This window comes from Sylvia atricapilla, chromosome 5 (genome assembly GCF_009819655.1).
Source record: "Sylvia atricapilla isolate bSylAtr1 chromosome 5, bSylAtr1.pri, whole genome shotgun sequence".
NCBI lineage: Eukaryota > Metazoa > Chordata > Aves > Passeriformes > Sylviidae > Sylvia > Sylvia atricapilla.
Window position 1 is genome coordinate 69,330,421 of NC_089144.1, and position 16,661 is coordinate 69,347,081.

At 47.6% G+C, this 16,661-nt stretch overlaps 1 protein-coding gene across 1 annotated transcript in view; it reads left to right on the top strand.

The window, feature by feature from the left end:
- The window catches only part of MICALL1 (MICAL like 1), a 57,184-nt gene extending 47,290 nt beyond the window's left edge, over nucleotides 1-9,894 (top strand). Inside the window, exon 15 of the mRNA XM_066320041.1 lies at nucleotides 9,368-9,894. Coding sequence (XP_066176138.1) covers nucleotides 9,368-9,527 — 160 coding nt within the window. The 3' untranslated portion in view covers nucleotides 9,528-9,894. The remainder of the gene's footprint in view (nucleotides 1-9,367) is intronic.
- Nucleotides 9,895-16,661: the final 6,767 nt, after the last annotated feature.

The following is a 16,661-nucleotide window of genomic DNA, read 5'->3' on the forward strand; positions in this document are numbered from 1 at the left end:
TTAGGAAGTTCTCTGGGGACTGGGTCTGGGATGTGGTTGCAGAGTCCTGCCTGGCTCCAGGGCAGGAATAAAACCTGTTCTCTCTCCAAGGGATGGTGCGAGATGCCACAGGTGCAGGATACCACAATGTTGCTGTCACTGGTTTATGGCCTTGATGTGGCCAAGGAGACTTTGCTCAGCTCCATTTTTTGTTCTAAAGCAGTGGATTACAGTGCTAGCGGCTCCAGAGAGGAGATGTAGGGAAAACCTTGTGGAAATTAGGGAGGAGAAACATCTCTGAACATTGCAAAGACCCCAGGCAGCTCCTGGCCTGTCATCTTGGCCAGTCTAATGCTTCATGGGCATGGCAAGGACCTGTGATGGCTAAATGGAACAATTTTCCTGCATTACTCAGGTCTGGGAAGATCAAAGAGGAATGGGGCAAGCATGTCTGTCTGCTACCTGCTTTGATAGATGGCACAGAGCCTGCCTGGCTGTTAACCCCTGCATCTCCTGCTGGAGAGGATAGGTGTATTTCCAAAAGGCTAATCCCAAAAAGCATGCACTGAATGGGTAGAGTTGGGGGAGAAAGACCAGGTTGCCTGTTCTTGGATGGAGTCTGGCATATCCAGTGTTATGTAATGGAGGGAGCTGGATGCTCTCAGTCTGAATACCAGATGAGAGATGCCTAGAGGAGAAAATAAAGGAATTGGACAAGATTGAGCAGAAAAGGGGATCCTCCCAATGGGACCTGTGTCTGTAGCAGTGCTGAGTTACCCCAGTGAGACCATTCTGTGGTGGTCAAGGTGGCTCCAGGGTGCTCTTCACCTCTGCTAGTCCCCTGGACAGAGGGAGACTCCTGTTGAGCCAGGGGAAGGGTTAAGTCGGGAAGCCTTCAGCCTGCTGCCTTGGCCCCTGTAATTCCTCCAGAGAGTAGGACTGGGAGAACAAGGAGCCCTTTCTGTTCACAGGAATTAATAGCAAAGAGTCATCTGGGGTGTCATTCAAGCCCTGATCAGCTCCCAGAGGAATGTGAGGGAGAATGAGTGAGGGAGCACGGCCTCAAGGCACCAGAGCTAGGGCAGGAGCAGTTTGGCTGGTAACCAGAGTTACCAGCCAGCATCTGGGCAGAGGAACTGTCTTCCTCTTCAACCCAGCCTCCATGTCCCCCCTGTGCAGGGGTTCACCCTGACACCCGTATTTAGAGGGCTCCCAAGCTTGTCCCTTGTTACCTATCGCTTCATCCTGGGGAGGGGTGAGATATCCCAGCCCACCAACACAGCCTCCCCTCTGCTGAGCCTGGAGGGATAGGCCAGGCAACCAGGGCCTGTACAGCCCCACTGCTCTCAAAGCGGACGTGAACTCCAGCAGGCATCCCCTTTCCAGGGCTGGCTCACCACCCCCAGCCTGCGATGGCAGTGGTGTTGTCTTCCAAAGCAAGCTTGCCCATGGAGAGGGTCTCCAGGGAACCCTCAAGCACAGCCAGGGATATGGGGCTGTACCTCAGGGAGGTTCAAAGTTCAGTGCTGAATCCTTTGCCGCTACAATGGCTCACTCAAACTCACCTGGTCACTGCAATTTCAGGAGAAAAAGATCAGTCGAAGGAATTTGTTACGCTGCTGTTTCACAGTGTTGCTTCATGGCTACACAGGAAGGCTTAAAAATATTGCATGGTGACACTGCAGCTTTGCTTGTAACTATCTCTGGTGAGCCAAGGAGGGATTTTGGGTACATCTCTACCTGCCTGAGAAGGAGGCCTTGGAGTGATCCATCCTCTTTCATGACCCCCTGCCTCCTCTCTGCCCAGCTGCATCATGGGCACCCCATGTGACAACACCTGGTACCACAGGGTGACTTAAGGCTCTGGTGATGCAACGTGGTCAACTCTGCCATGTGAAGTACAGAACCTTCAGGGCAGCCCTTCAGGTCAACTCTTGGTGTGTGCACGGCCACAGCATGGCCATGCAACCTGAGCTCACCAGCCTGGCAGCAAGTGTAGGTTGGGCAGAGTGTGACCTGCGTGCTGTACAAACAGAGCTGTGCTGGAGTCATGAGTTGCTTTTGCTGGCCTAAACATATCTCACCAAAGCCTCCCCTCCTCCCCCCAGCACCAAGTCAATGTAAAACCAGGCTTAGGCACCAGCCTCGGTCTCAGCATCCTCTGGGAGATGCATGGTGCCACTGGTATTGACTCTGCCCACGCCCTGTTCCCCGTGCCACCACCACTGCCACACTGAGTGTGCCTTGTCATAGAGGGGTTAATAAATGATGTAAGAAAGAAGCCCTTTAATGCACAGTGACCTTTGGCCTTTCATAAATCACAGTGTTGGGCTGCAAGTACGCGGGGGGCACGAGGCATTGGGGGGAGAGGATGGGAGGGGGTCCATGCAGCTGCGCCACGGAGTTGACATTGTTCCCACCATCACTAAAGTGCAACAAATCCCTCTATTGTGTTCCTGGTTTATCTGGTTCCTCTTGTTTATTAGCAGAGGTTGTTTGGCGCTGGCTCCAGCCCTGGGCGGGTGGAAAGAGTGTTGGCACGCACCAGAGAAGGGGAGGGAGGGAGTAGGGGGGATCTGGACTGGAGGACGAGAGCAGTTCATCAATGGCTGTATTGTCCCATCTTTTTTGTTGCTCCTGTAATGATATGTTCGAAAAAAGGGGATTAAAAAAAAAAAAAAAAAAAAAAAGGCGGGGGTGGTGGGGAGATGAGAGAGGGAGAGAAAGACAAACTGCACAGAAGGACTCGATAAAAATGGCCGGTCTGGGCCCACAGCGGATGCTGTTGCAGCTGGGGAGGACGGGTCGGGATAGAGCCGTGATGGGGCTGCTCTGTGCCTTTATGCTGCTTATTCATGTCAGGAGTCGTGAGCCACAGTGGCTCAGGCTGGACCCACCCGTGCCAATTCTATTCATGGCCAGCTGGGACCACGTGCACATGGCAGCGAGGATGGGGCAGCAAGAGTGAGGAGTTTGGGCTGGTGAGAAAGGGGGAGGAAGGCTAATCCTCACATCCCTCGAGACTGAACCTGTCTTTGTAGAGAAGAGGCAGTTGAGGGGCATAGCATCTTCTCAAAACACTGTCAGTGTCCTTCATCCTGCTTGGTTGTTGTCCTCCAACATACCTGCCCATTATAAGAAGTAGTGGGGCTACTTGCAAAATTAGCAGAGATTTTCCTGCACCCAGACTTTGCTTATGCTTGCATTTTTTCCCCTGGAGCTGCCTATGGGCACATGCCCATGAAGAGCTCCACTGGTTTTCATAGAGATGAGTGGAACAATGCTCCCAGAGATTGATGGAAAATGATAACACTTTGGTTGCCAGCAGAGTAAAACTGCCACAGGCACAGAGGCTTTGCTCTTTATTGCACTGCCTATTGCTACCAATGGAGCTGAAGGGATGCAAATATCTCTGAGAGGAGCACATCCCTCCATAAAGAGCCTCATTGAGATCAAAGTGAAAATTATTGATATAAGAGTGAAAACCTGTCTGAGATGCATAAGGGCATTTTTTTAGTTCACTTCAGGCCAGTACTGGCTGGTTTTATCCCAACCACACTGCCTGTTTCTGCTCCAGTGACTCCAGCACTTCAGAGGTGTCAGGTAGGGCTGTGCTGATCTGAACATGCATAGGAGCTCTATGGTGATTTTAAATTTTTATTTTGAATGGCATAACTTGGAGATTGAAACATTATCCTGAACTTCAACTAGCAAGTTTTATTTCATTGTTTTAGGGTCTTGTGACTGACCTCTCATCTTTCAGCCTGGGTCAAGTTTTAAATGCAAAATGCTGGCTTGAAACAAAATGTCAGAAATTCACTTTGAAAATGTCCATTCACAGCATTTTGGCATTTAGAAAAGAATAATTCAGGAAGATTGCCTTGAAATGAAACGTTCTGATATTTTAAAAATCTGTCTCCCACACTCACTTTCCAGTCAAAACTGCTTGTTGAGTTATGTCTGAATGTGCAACTTCATTCCCTTGAAGTCCCATTTCTTAGCAAATTATTTACCAATAAATGATTCCCTGGTACCTGTCATTCCCACCCAATGATGCCATATCCTTGCTGTAATTGGGAAATCTCAGGGTCTACACAAAGTGGTGGAGCATGCTTGGATTCCTGGTTTCCCTGAGTCCCACCTTGGCACAAGTGATGTCAGAACTCATGGCAGGCCTGCCATCAGTCTGTGTCACCCACTCCCTGAAGGTCAGGTATGAAGCCCAGCACTGGCACCACTGTAGCTTTGTGGCCTTAAAAATTAAGGTGAAGTTAATGGAACATGGTCACAGAAGTTTGTGTGGTGGCAGCTCAGGGTGTTTCTAGAGGGACAAATGAGGAGTGGCAGGGATGTGAAGGTCTGAGAGGAGGGATTACAGGATAGATCCCCCTCATCACAGAGATGTCTGTCAGTGCACACAGAAGAACCTCTTTCATCAGAGTGGAAAATGAAGTGTGTCAAAACCAAGAAGGATTGCTGACTTCATTAAAATTAATATTTTTCATCCTCCCTTCTCCCCTGTAAACATAAAATTTTACATTTTATGAATTGTGTGAATTGGACATAAAGAAATGTGCAAGGTAGTGATGACAGGATTATACTAGCTACCAGCAGTTTCCCAACCCTTCATTTAAAGAGCAGTTCAGCTCCCTACCTCCTCCTCTGCTCATCACACTTCTTCAAGAAAAGTTTGATGAGCTTCTCCACTACAAGCAATTCTCAAACTGGATTCTGGCTTCCCTCAGTCAGATCCTGTTTTGTATCCAGCAGTTACTTCCATACCCATTGTTAACTAAAGCATCTTCATGAAACCTCTGAAAAGAAGAAACGAATAGGCAGGATTCAAAGCATGAATAGGCAATTGTCCAACAACTGGACCAGAGGGAATGGACAGAAACTTATGCACAGGATGCTCCACCTGAATATGAGGAAGAATTTCTTTACTGTGCAGGTGACCATGCCCTGGAACAGGCTGCCAAGGGAGGTTGTGGAGTTTCCCTCACATTTCAGAACCGTCTGGACACAATCCTGTGTCATGTACTCTGGGACGACCCTGCTTGAGCAGGGAGGTTTGCCCAGATGACCCACTGCGGTCCCTTCCAACCTGACCCATTCTGTGATTCTGTGACTAATTCTCAGCAGAGTCGATATCACTTCTTGTTCAGATAAATCATCCAGGTGCACTTGTCCTTCCGGTCCTCCAGTCCAATGAGAGGGGATTTTATAGGACTGCTGGATTACAAACCCAAAGAGTTACAGGGTTTTCCTTAAAAACATTTGGTCACATGATGAGTATGACAGCAACCCGGAAACAGAGTATAGTTTTCTTGGACCAGTTTGAACTGTGGCAACATCAATCTTACACCTGAGCTGGACAGTCACGGGAATGTATTAAAACCAAATCCCATGTGACATTCACATGTCTCTCTCTTTTCTCATGGGCAGTCTAAGCTTGGCTTAAACTAAGCCTACCTCCCAGTCTCACCAGCCCTCACAGCAGGTGACACTGGTGACTTTGAAGAAGTTAGTGCCTGCCCAAAATAGGCCATGACACTTGCCAGGAAGGACAGAGCACTGGGACCTGGATTTATGCAGGCAAATGCACCCCTAAGTGTCCTCAAAGGCAAAGCCTAGCCTGAGCTGCTTCCTCTGCAGGCAGCATCTCGATCACTCTGCAGATGTCCCCAGGAGCATTCGGTCAGCAGTGGTGAGGACAAGTCAGGTTACCTCAAGGCTGTGCCTGCAAAGTGCTGTAGTTTGCAGCAGGGACCACCTCTCTTTCCACGTCAGCAGGTAATGGAAAATAAAATAAATACGTGCACATGAAGAGGATGACTCATCCCAGACCATGTGGGAGACACTTCCTGTACACTGAGGTCTCAGCCATGCTCAGGGTAGGCCTGACTGCTTTTAGTGGCACCGCTTGGGTCAGGGACAAGACTCACCATGAATTTCACAGTCCAAGCCATTGTCAGGAATCTTATCACTAGGTTTTGCTTCCCAAACTTTAGGGAAATTCAAGGAATCACTTTTCTGTCAGCAGTGGTCTGGGAATTTTTAAATGGGTATCAGCATGAAGCTGGAAATTCTCAACAGGCCCAGATCAATGTCCTAATCAAGAGGTACATCTGGGAGACGTTTTAAACCAAAGTGCCACCTCTTGGGAAGAGCACAGGCCGTGCTCCTCATAAACAGTCGAACCCTGTGCACTTTGCTCAGGAGCAGGAGAGGAGTCACAGCCCCCCAGCACGTGTGACACGGTGACTAGAGTAGCATGGCACTGCTCGCAGAGTGTCCCAGCCCAGATGGCACAGCTGAACCTGCCGGGTGGCAGTTCTCCCCGGCACCGCCGGCTGCACCAGTGCCTGCTCCCACGCTGTCCACAGCACAGCTGTCTGTGTCCCCTCTTCTCCCTGCCCCCCAGGAGACATCGTGGTCCCCTGACCACCAACGTGGCCCCTCTCTGTCAGGAGTCCCCTGGCTCACTGGTCAGCTCTATTCGAATGGTGGTGGCATGAGAATTTCTCCCTCATTTGCACAATCATCTTGCCTTCCTCCCCGCCCGCCTTCCCCCCTCCTCAGCCATCAATATCCTCCTTCCCTGCCTCCCTCCTCCTTCCCCGCCGCCTCCCCCTTCTCTCCCTGGAACTTCCCTGCAGCTGCAGAGCTGGCCAGACAATCGGGTGTTTTAGAGAAATACATTTTTGGGCTAATTTGCCATGCATAAGTGTTTCTCTTACCCTTTAAAGGCAGGGAACAAAGAGCACATTCTCTGGGAGCTCTGCCCTGTTGTGAGCAGCCCTGCAGCTGTACAGCACTCTGCTACCCTCCTCTCTCCTGCTCCACTCCCTGCTAGCTGTGTAAGGAGATGGGCTCTGCTTCTCCCCGGGACCACAATATCTCCTACCCATCAGTACATATTTCTTTCTGGGGTTTTTTTTTTTTTGTTTGGTTGGTTGGTTGTTTTTTTAAGCAGAGACAGAACAAGTGCAGAGGGAAAGGATTTGGCAGCACTATGACCTAGACTGACTTGCCAGATCCTCCAGGTAGAGTCTTTTATGCTGAGACCTCATTTATTTGGAAACAGTCTTAATTTTCCTTTATTGGGGTTTAATCCTGTGTCGAAGTATTTTTTTCCCTTGATAAGTAGCACTGTGGCAATGTCTTACACACACTATATTAGACTGGATGAAATTTTGTTCTATCAAGGAAACCTAGTCAAAATATAAATCCTGTGAGAAGTTTTCAGGTCCTGTTTTCTCACTTCAAACACTGGTTGCCATCCCTGCCCACCCTCAAAACTGTTTATGATCAGGTTAAGTGGACTTTGAGAAACGTGGTCTAGTGCGTGGTATCCCTGCCCATGGAAGCAGAGGTGGAACTAGATGATCTTTAATGTCTCTTCCAGATCACATCATTCTATGATTCCATGATTCTATGATTCCTGGCTAGGGAATTCCTCAGATAGGATGATCTTCCTTTTTAAGGCTAGGATGCTGAGTGACGAACAGATTTGGCCTGGTGTATCAAATTGGGAAAAAGATGCAGATGTTCTGCCATGAATCACTCACAGGTTGTGGAGAAATAGATAGTCCAGAGCAACTGGACACTGAAGAACTAAAGATTTTTGTCAGTTTTTTGGGAATCCCATTTCAGCACTTGCTGGATAATCTTTTTCCTATCCATGGAAACCTGGTCCAGCAACAGCTTGGGAAGTGGGGTGATAGGTTCTGGTATAAAAGAAACAGGGCTTTTAAACCAGGCATAGTGAAATTACTCACACCAGTTCAGCAGCACTGTATCAAGGCAAACTCTTTCCATCAAGCCCACTCCCATCTGCTGTAAATATTAACCCAATCCAAACCAGTCCCATTTTCAGATCCAAATTCAACACAGTGTAAGGTAGCTAACAGGGAGAGAGAGGAGAGGAGAGGAGAGGAGAGGAGAGGAGAGGAGAGGAGAGGAGAGGAGAGGGAGAGGAGAGGAGAGAGAGAGGAGGAGGAGAGGAGAGGAGAGGAGAGGAGAGGAGAGGAGAGGAGAGGAGAGGAGAGGAGAGGAGAGGAGAGGAGAGGAGAGGAGAGGAGAGGAGAGGAGAGGAGAGGAGAGGAGAGGAGAGGAGAGGAGAGGAGAGGAGAGGAGAGGAGAGGAGAGGAGAGGAGAGGAGAGGAGAGGAGAGGAGAGGAGAGGAGAGGAGAGGAGAGGAGAGGAGAGGAGAGGAGAGGAGAGGAGAGGAGGCTGAGAGTGCAGCCAGCAGAGGTGCACTGGGAGGAATGCATAATGCAAAAAATAAGATCTTATGAACTGCAGACTCAGATCCTGAGCTTCTAAGCTAGGAAAAGCCAGCTTAGAAGAAATGATAGCTAGAGGAACGTATGGTGGAAGAAGTTGTAATCAACAGTACCTAAGTACTAGGACAATAGGACAGGTTTAGCCTCACCTGGCACATCCCTCAGTTCCTTCCTGGCTCTGAGTTCTTTGCACTCAGCAAGGTTGGTTGGCATATGCACCTAAGACCTCAGTCACAATAGGAGGCTGTGAGTGGAGCCAAGGCTCAAAGACCTGCATTAATTGACAATGTAGTAGCATTTTTTGTTCACAGTACACCACCTGCTCTTAGCTCAGCTGAGATCTCAGTGTTCTGAAACTCCTGCTTTGCTGTGTTATTGTGAATGAGTTGTATGAGGCAGCAGTGAAGAACTTCAAGTTTTTTTAGTTTACAAACTCCAGAACTCTCTCTTCTGACCTTACAAGTAACTCCAGTAAGTGCCCATCAGGTATTAAAACCGTACTGCCAAGAAAAAGACAATTTCTGCCAGACTCACCTGCAATAGTGAAAATCCCATTGAGCAATTGGTTTAATCATATTTAACATCCCCTCTGGGTAAATGTCCTTCAATCCCTTTAGGAGATTGAATTTGCAAATTCTTCTGGCAGGCTTGCAGGGGACACCACACAGCACAGGCAGGTTGAAAACCCACACCAAGTGCCAACACAAATACCCCAAAACCCTGGATGAGGCTAGTGGGAACAAAATTCAACTCCAGCTTTTGAGGTTACCATCTCAGTAAGACAGAGAGAGACAGAAAGGAAAGAGAGCAAGAAGGTTAGGGAGTGGGGGAGGGCTGGGAGCCTGCAGACTTCTGTTGCCACATGATTTTCCTGGTTTTCAAACTACTGCTCTAACAGACATGCACGAGTCCCATGTGATGGCTTATTTACGAAAGCACAGTTGTAAGGCTGTTTGCATCTCACATCCGCTTGGCAGCCCACCTGACCACGGGCTCCAGGGGCACCCACTGCATCCTCCCCATCTGCACCATCAGGCCAGGGGGATGGGTGACCCATGATGGGAGGACACTGCTTCTGAGCTGGTGAGATGATGAAGCAGAGAAGAGGAACATCTTTCCACTGCTCTTCGTACCCCTTTGCCTGGCACTGTATTAGGAAGCTCCAGAGGCAGGGCGCTGTCCATCCTGCACTGTTATGAGGAGAAGCTTTCTTTGAGATCTTTCTATCTCACTCCTTTAGAGCATCCAGAAGCAAGCTGAGAGTCAGACTGAGACAGCATGTGCTAGTATCCCATATTTATATTCAAATAGGTGCAGATTCTCTTTCCTTGAGTGGAGCATTTTCTGGTACCATCATCCAAGTCTCCTTTTACCCAAAGATTCACTCAATTAAAGAGGAAAATTTCTTACAAATAATGTGGAGGAGGCTAAGGGAGAGAGTTCACAATGAATTAAACATGGTTGTTTCTTTGGAAAGGGATGATTTGGCATACTTTCAATTAGTTTGTGCAGAGAACTCCTAACTCCAGTAAAATTTTTCTTCTCAGTCAAAAAGAGGACCAAGACATGAGCAAGAGAGACACAATGTGTGAGGCAAGAGTTTTTGAAGGCCAGCAATAGAACCTGACTTCACAGAGGCTGTGATGGAGTAAGCCATATATTTTAGGGGTGGGTTTTTCCCTACTCCATAGCATCCCTAGGAAAAACATCAATAGAAAAGTCATTGCCTCGTATGCTGCAAAAACTCCTTATCCAAAACCAAAGCTCCAATGAAGAAAGGATATCTGGCATTTTTAAACTTCAGTATGGTCAAGCCATCCAACATCATCCCTAGCTCCTTTTCCTGGACAACCAAGTGTTGTTTTAAATTGCCCAAAAGCCAAGACCGCTACCTCACCACACAGATTATGTCTCCCATGGCCATGCCTCTTTCCTTCAAGCTCAGTAAATTGCCTCCATGAAGGGTTAATTCATCAGGGCCTTTTACTCCAAGTTGTTTTCCAAGTAGCTGAGAGAATAGGTCTCTTGTTACAAACATGGCTTCTGGGCATTTGGTGATGCTTTCCCTTTTCTCTCTCTCTGTACCACAAAAGAACCTTTTGTTCTCATCTCTCTGTCTCATTTACTCTCCCCCACCCTGCTCTCGCCTCTTCCCTCCATTGGCTGCCAAGTGACTAAGAAATGGCAAAAAAATGACCATATATCTTGGTCATGGCAAATATTTCTTTACCTATTGTCTGATAGCGACCTTGAGCATCTATGTGAAGGCCCCTCTGCTTCCACTGGGCTTCTCTTAGAGATGGGGAAGAATGAGTCAAACCTAGCATATAAGTTGAATCAGCCCAACATGCTAATGGAAATATCTTGTAAATTGAATCACAGTGCCTTGTGTCAGGAAAATCAAATGATAGGAACTCAGAACTAGCAGGAGTCGAGTGGCAGCTATGATGGGTCTAAATCTTTATGGGAACTCAGCGTTTATTAAAAAAACACATGGGAGGCACAAAAAAAGTCTCTTTCTTGCCTCCATATTTACTGATTCAGCTGGCTGCAAGCTGGAGCTGACACTCTCTGTTGGATGGTTGTAGCGTCGCATAGTTTCCCTGCGCTGTTACTGTAAATCTTGTGCATGATCTCCCACCACAGAAAAGTTGTGGCAAATCCCCATGAACATCACGTCTTCCCACACCCCATTGAAATTATACTTCAGGCATTCCCACAGGCATCCTTCCAGCTCTAGTCTCCTTGTACATACTGCTTCACTGAGTCACCTTACATGTAAAGATGTAAAAGATCACATGATGCCAAAGTCACTGCAACTTCTACAATGACCTTTCTGCAACAGAAATAACTCCTTAGCCAAATTCCCATTTCCGTTCCTTTCATAGCATTTGGGTATATACTTCACTGATACTGTGTTCTGCAACAAAATAAAATTCTTCAGTCTCACCTGATGCAAATCCATCTGCCTTTCTGCTCACTTTCTTCTCTACTGACCCTCTTCACTCTGACCACCCTTTGTCCTGAGTCAATCTCAGTCTATGTCATGTTTTAGATGGACATGGCATATGCTGCCTGTGTCCATCTGCTAAGTTTTCTGCACTCTTCTCCCATTTAGTGCCTTAACTATTTTGGAAGGTCCTTGAAACAATCATTAAATTTCAGCCTTAGCCACATCCCGCACACACACATTCAAAGCTGTGGATGTAAGGCATTATGCAGAGAATTTTTACTCCTGTAGAGGAGGGGAATGGACTACAGATAAAAGGGCCATTATATTCCCATATTAGAAGGACTGCTTGTCTGGTGGCTTTTAACCAAGCTGGTTAAAACATCACGAAAATGATGCACTTTTTATATTCATAGGCCTCTGCCCACAATAATTTTTTGCTTAGTCAACCATACTGTTTTGAAGCACCATGCAGAGCAGCTTTCACTGGAAAGCCTCAAACTCATCCAATATGTACCAACAAAGGAATATATAATAATCCTTTTTCCTGCCTCCTGGCTTGATAGCATCTAAATGAATCCCAACAATGACACAGAGATTCTTCCTGCAACCTCAGCTGTGCTCCACCGCTCCCACAGTAGCACTGTCATAGAGGGTGCTTGCCAAGACACTTGATGATCATCTTTATCACAAAAGAGAAAAGCACCCTGAGATGAAGAATTTTGCCCTTGTCTAAAAAGCAATTCCCTGGAAGATCCAGACACTCATTAATTCAAATGGCGTGCAACTAACGCTGCAAATTTAAAACACCCCACCAAGCAGTGTCCCTGATGAAGCAATGCATTGCTGGATACTCTTGGAAGTCTCCACTAAACAATGGTGAAAGTTTAAGGGAAAAGTTTTGCTTCTCCCTGCTTCAATTCTCCTTCACATGGTTGGATGCCACACTCTTGATGCAAAGACTACTGTAATCAAAGGCATTACACTGTCTAGAGAGAGCCCCATCAGGGTCATCTTTGCACCCTGGGGAGACCAAGAGGTCAGCTGTTGGAGTCCCTTGGGGAAAAAGAATCTACCACCATGTCTTTCACAAATGTGAAGGATGGATTATGGATTCTTAGTTAGATAATTTCAGATGAATCAAGAAAAGAGAGGAGGGATAGCTGGATGCCTAAATAAAGCCAATGAGATCACATGTTCTGCCTTTTTATCTGCTTTTCCCTTTCTGCTTTCGGACAACAAAGCTTCCTTTGATACAGAAGAAGAAGGGGGTAGGGACGGTGGGGAGAGGGGGTGCCAGAGTCACCCCAATGGCCCCCGGTCACTTATCCATGCTCCTTAATGTGATGTTCCCACTGACAGAGACAGACAAAAACAGTGATCTCATGATTCCAGAAATGATTCACGCAGACAACCCTGGGAGATCAGGGGTGAAGGGGACAGGAAAGAGGGATAAAGGATGAGTGAGGAAAAGCAAGGATGGGAGAGGAAAGGGTAGGAGTGATAGGGAGAGTGAACATGGGAAGCAGAACCTTGGGGGGCAACTGTGAATGGAGGTAGAAAGTAAAGGTCAGACTCCAAAAGAGGATGTGTAACAGGGATAGTAAAGAAAATGAGAAGAAAGAGGAGTCTTGAGACCAAAGGTAACAGAACTGGTGGAAGAAGATTGTATGTGAGGTGTGACACTGCATGGCAGGAGTTGAGGGCAGGGCCAAGGATATGAGTTGACCAAGTTATCTAAATGTTGGAAAAGGGAGGCTGGGCTCAGAGACAGCATGATGGGATGAGGAACAAGGGCTTGATATGAGGATGAGAAGGAAAAGAGGCAGAAATAGGACCAGAAGAGTTAAGACTTGCTGAAACTTGCTTCTTCTGCATATTGCTACACAAAACCAGGTCACCAAATCTGCCAAGAGAATAAAACTGGTCTCTCTCAATCCCAGACCAAACAGATGCCAGACAGATTTATTACCTGAGGCATTCAGCTATGTCCAAAGGAGGCAGTGGTTAAGCAGTGGGGCTGAAAATAGTCAGCCTGGTTTGCACTATCGTTGGGCTGATCTTGCTGAAGGAGAACTTCACTCCTGCACAGAGGAGCACTATCTGTGTATTACAACTCGCCTGCCAGCAGCCATTTCATTCAGCCTTCTTCCTTTCCTTCCCTAGTGTGCCTTCATTAGTCCTTCCCTTCTCCCCTCCCTCCATCCTTCCTTGCCACCTTGCCACAGGGAGACAAGAGATCATCTCAGTTGGCAGGAGAAATCCCTTCTTCTCCATTCTCTCAGGGGACTTGCCACCCCAGCAGCAACATGTCACAGCAGGAGACATTTTAGCCCACAGGACTCCTGATGGAGCTGGGACAAACAGTGGAATGAAAGACTGGGGAAACAACTAAAAGAAAAAGTATCTCTCACAACAAGCTGCCATCTCCATGCCTCACAGCTCTCCCCAACACTGGCCTGTCCCAGGGGCTCATCACATTTCCCCCTCCTCTGCTCTGTGGCAGCTAATCAGTGACCCACTGACAGTCTCTGTCCATCACTCATCTCTGCATGCAGTGGGGTAAATTAAACCCTGACCCTGGGCTCCTTTTACTCATTTCCTCTGCACAGTCACTCCCCGAAATGGCAGAGGGAAGGGCCTGCTGTGGAGGCTCCTGCATCAGTCTCCAGCTCTAATGAAGATGTGAAGCACAGGAAGGACTTGTTGAAAAGAAAGATACTGAGGAGGCAGCCAAAGAGGTATTGAGTGGTACAAGGCTTCCTACGTGATTGTGCTGAGCTCTGCTGACCAACATCCCCCAGGCAAGGCTTTGTACACCTTCAATTCCTTATCATCATGCCTACAGGTTGTCCAGCATCCTTCCCCTCCCAACATACCTACAAGAAAACCCACTACTCCTCTGCATGTCTTCAGGGCAGTGCCAGGTGTGGTTCCCAGCTCACATCAAGTGAAAAAAAGAAAAAAAAGCTTTCCAGAAGTCTCAATATATCCAGCCCTGGGCTTGCACACCCACAAGATCAACACAAAGTTTCTGCCCTCCCTGGTGTGAAACCATTGCGTCCACCTGGACTAAGCCCAATGCCTCAGGCCTGACACAGGACTTTCCTCATTAAACACCTGTAGAAGGACCGAGGGAGGCCTCAGTGATGGGGTGAAGGGGTGAATCCCATGGAGCACAGTGGATGGATGCAGGAGCTGGCCGGGACAAGGTGATGTTTGCTCTTGTCTGCATAGAAGACAATGGAGGATACACGCAGTGAGAGACAAAAGTCACAAAATGCCAGGAAGTGCTTCTTCTTTTTTTTTTTTTTATTTTATTTTATTTTATTTTTGCTTTCTGGCACTCTGCAAAATTTGTTACACAGATTGACAAACAAGCAGAAATGGTCCCAAGCAATCCAGCCTCTGCTTCCTCCTCCTTACCCTGAGTGGGGAAGCTGCCTGCCTCCCACGCATGAGCAAGAAGGGCTGGGGCCACCCGGGGAAGGGCATGACGGGTAAAGCAGTGCCCCCAAACAATTAAGCACTGTCTCAGGCACTGCACACCCTTGTCCTGGGAACAAAAGAGTCACACACAAGAGACCTGACTGTGAAGCCTCCATCCGCTTTCATCACTGACCCCCAGGGCAGTCAGGGCACAAGGTCAGCCCACTTAAACTCCAAACTCGGCCAGAAATAGAGCTGAGAAGTGGGCAAGGGTGGTCAACTGCAGGGGTCCCCAACCACTTGAGGAGTTCTTTGACTAAGCCATTTCATTTCATCAAAGACACATTTTTTTCTGGAAGGAAAATGGAGAGCAGTGGGTGTGAAAGGAGTAAGGGGGAGGCAGGGTGTTCACCATGAATTATGACCACTCTCAACAACAGTCTTTACATTGCAGAGGTGAGGAGAGGATGGGGTAATTGGGCATGTTAGACCCATGCATAATGAGGGCAAATCTCTGCCTGTTTCCCACCCCTCACTCTGCTACTGCTCATGAGATGTGGTCCCTCATATGCCCTGTCACTATTCCGCTGTGGAGCTCAACATCCCAAGGGCTCATCTCAAGGACCACAAGCTTTGACAGCACCTTGCCAGACCAGTAGTGCCCCTGGGCTGTCCAATAGAGTGTAGTCATGCCCCTGGATTGGAAAGGCTGAAAGTTGCTTTACAAATAAAAAGTTATCAGCCAAGCCAGACCTCATGCTTTCCGCCTGCAGGGTCTCAGAAAATCCATTAGGCTTTAAGTGGCCTTTAAGGTTTTTCAGGTTGCAGGTACTCATTTTGTGAGTAATGCTTTCACAGAGGTAACAGCTGCACCAGATGCCCCTGAAACCTATCTCCTTGGCTGGGAGAAGAAATCTGTGGGGACAAAGTCCAGGGGCACAGAAACATATTTGGTGCACATGGAAATACAATGCATCTGCCACAGAATGTTGTCCATTTCCCCCAACTTCCCTCTGGATAAACCTCAGAGCACCCTAAACACAGGAAATTTCAGAAGAAGGACAATGAAAACACCCACTGAAAGCAGTTCCCTGTTCCACCCGAACAAGGCCATGTCCCACCTGCCCCATAGAGAAGCTGCTTTTGCAAGTGTTTGCAGCACCCAGCAGAAGTGGGGTAGGGACAGGGCAGGCAGGCTGTGCAGTGATGGGCAGGGAGTACAATCCCCACACTTACTCACTGAAAGTTCCCTCAAAAACAGAAAACGTGGTTCAAGGGACAGCAATCAAGGAGGATGTTAGTCCAGAGTTAGTTGTGTTGACACTAGAAACAGTAGCAGAAAGGCAGCCAGAGACATGAGATTCAGCACAGCCCCAGTACACAGAAATACATCTGAGTGCCAAGAAGCTAACCAGTCATGCAACATGTGATCGGCTAGCAGACTCCTTATTACACGTGATGAAAGACAAGCAGAAGGGAGTTTTGACTCTCAGAGTCAAACTTTTCATGGACTGTGTACATGGGGATAGAAAAACCTCTGTGTGTGCAAACTAAGCCCTCTCTTGATTGAAGCCATTTTTGGTAGACTGTAAACAGTGAGCCCAATATTCAAGAGAAAGCTGCATTTCAAATTTTTTATACAATTAATTAGACCTATTGAAAATGAACAGCTTCCTGGGATTTTTTAAAATGCTGGCTAACCATTAGGTAATGCATAACTAGGTAACCATTTTCATCAGCAATTCATTACTTTTCCCCTTGGGAGGATGCAATCAGCTGGATTTCTACTATTGAGACAGACATGGCTTTAGGGTGCATCCAGATTCATTCTCCATCTCACACAGAGAATATCCCATCAATCTTGGACACTTTGGGGCAGCTGTGCACAAAAGGCAGGGTCAGTCAGCATACATGTACAAAGGCTGATGCTTTGGGGATGTACTGAAGGACATGCACAACACACACACTTCACTGGAGCAGCACAAAACAAGGCTCATCAGACCTACAGGTTCTGG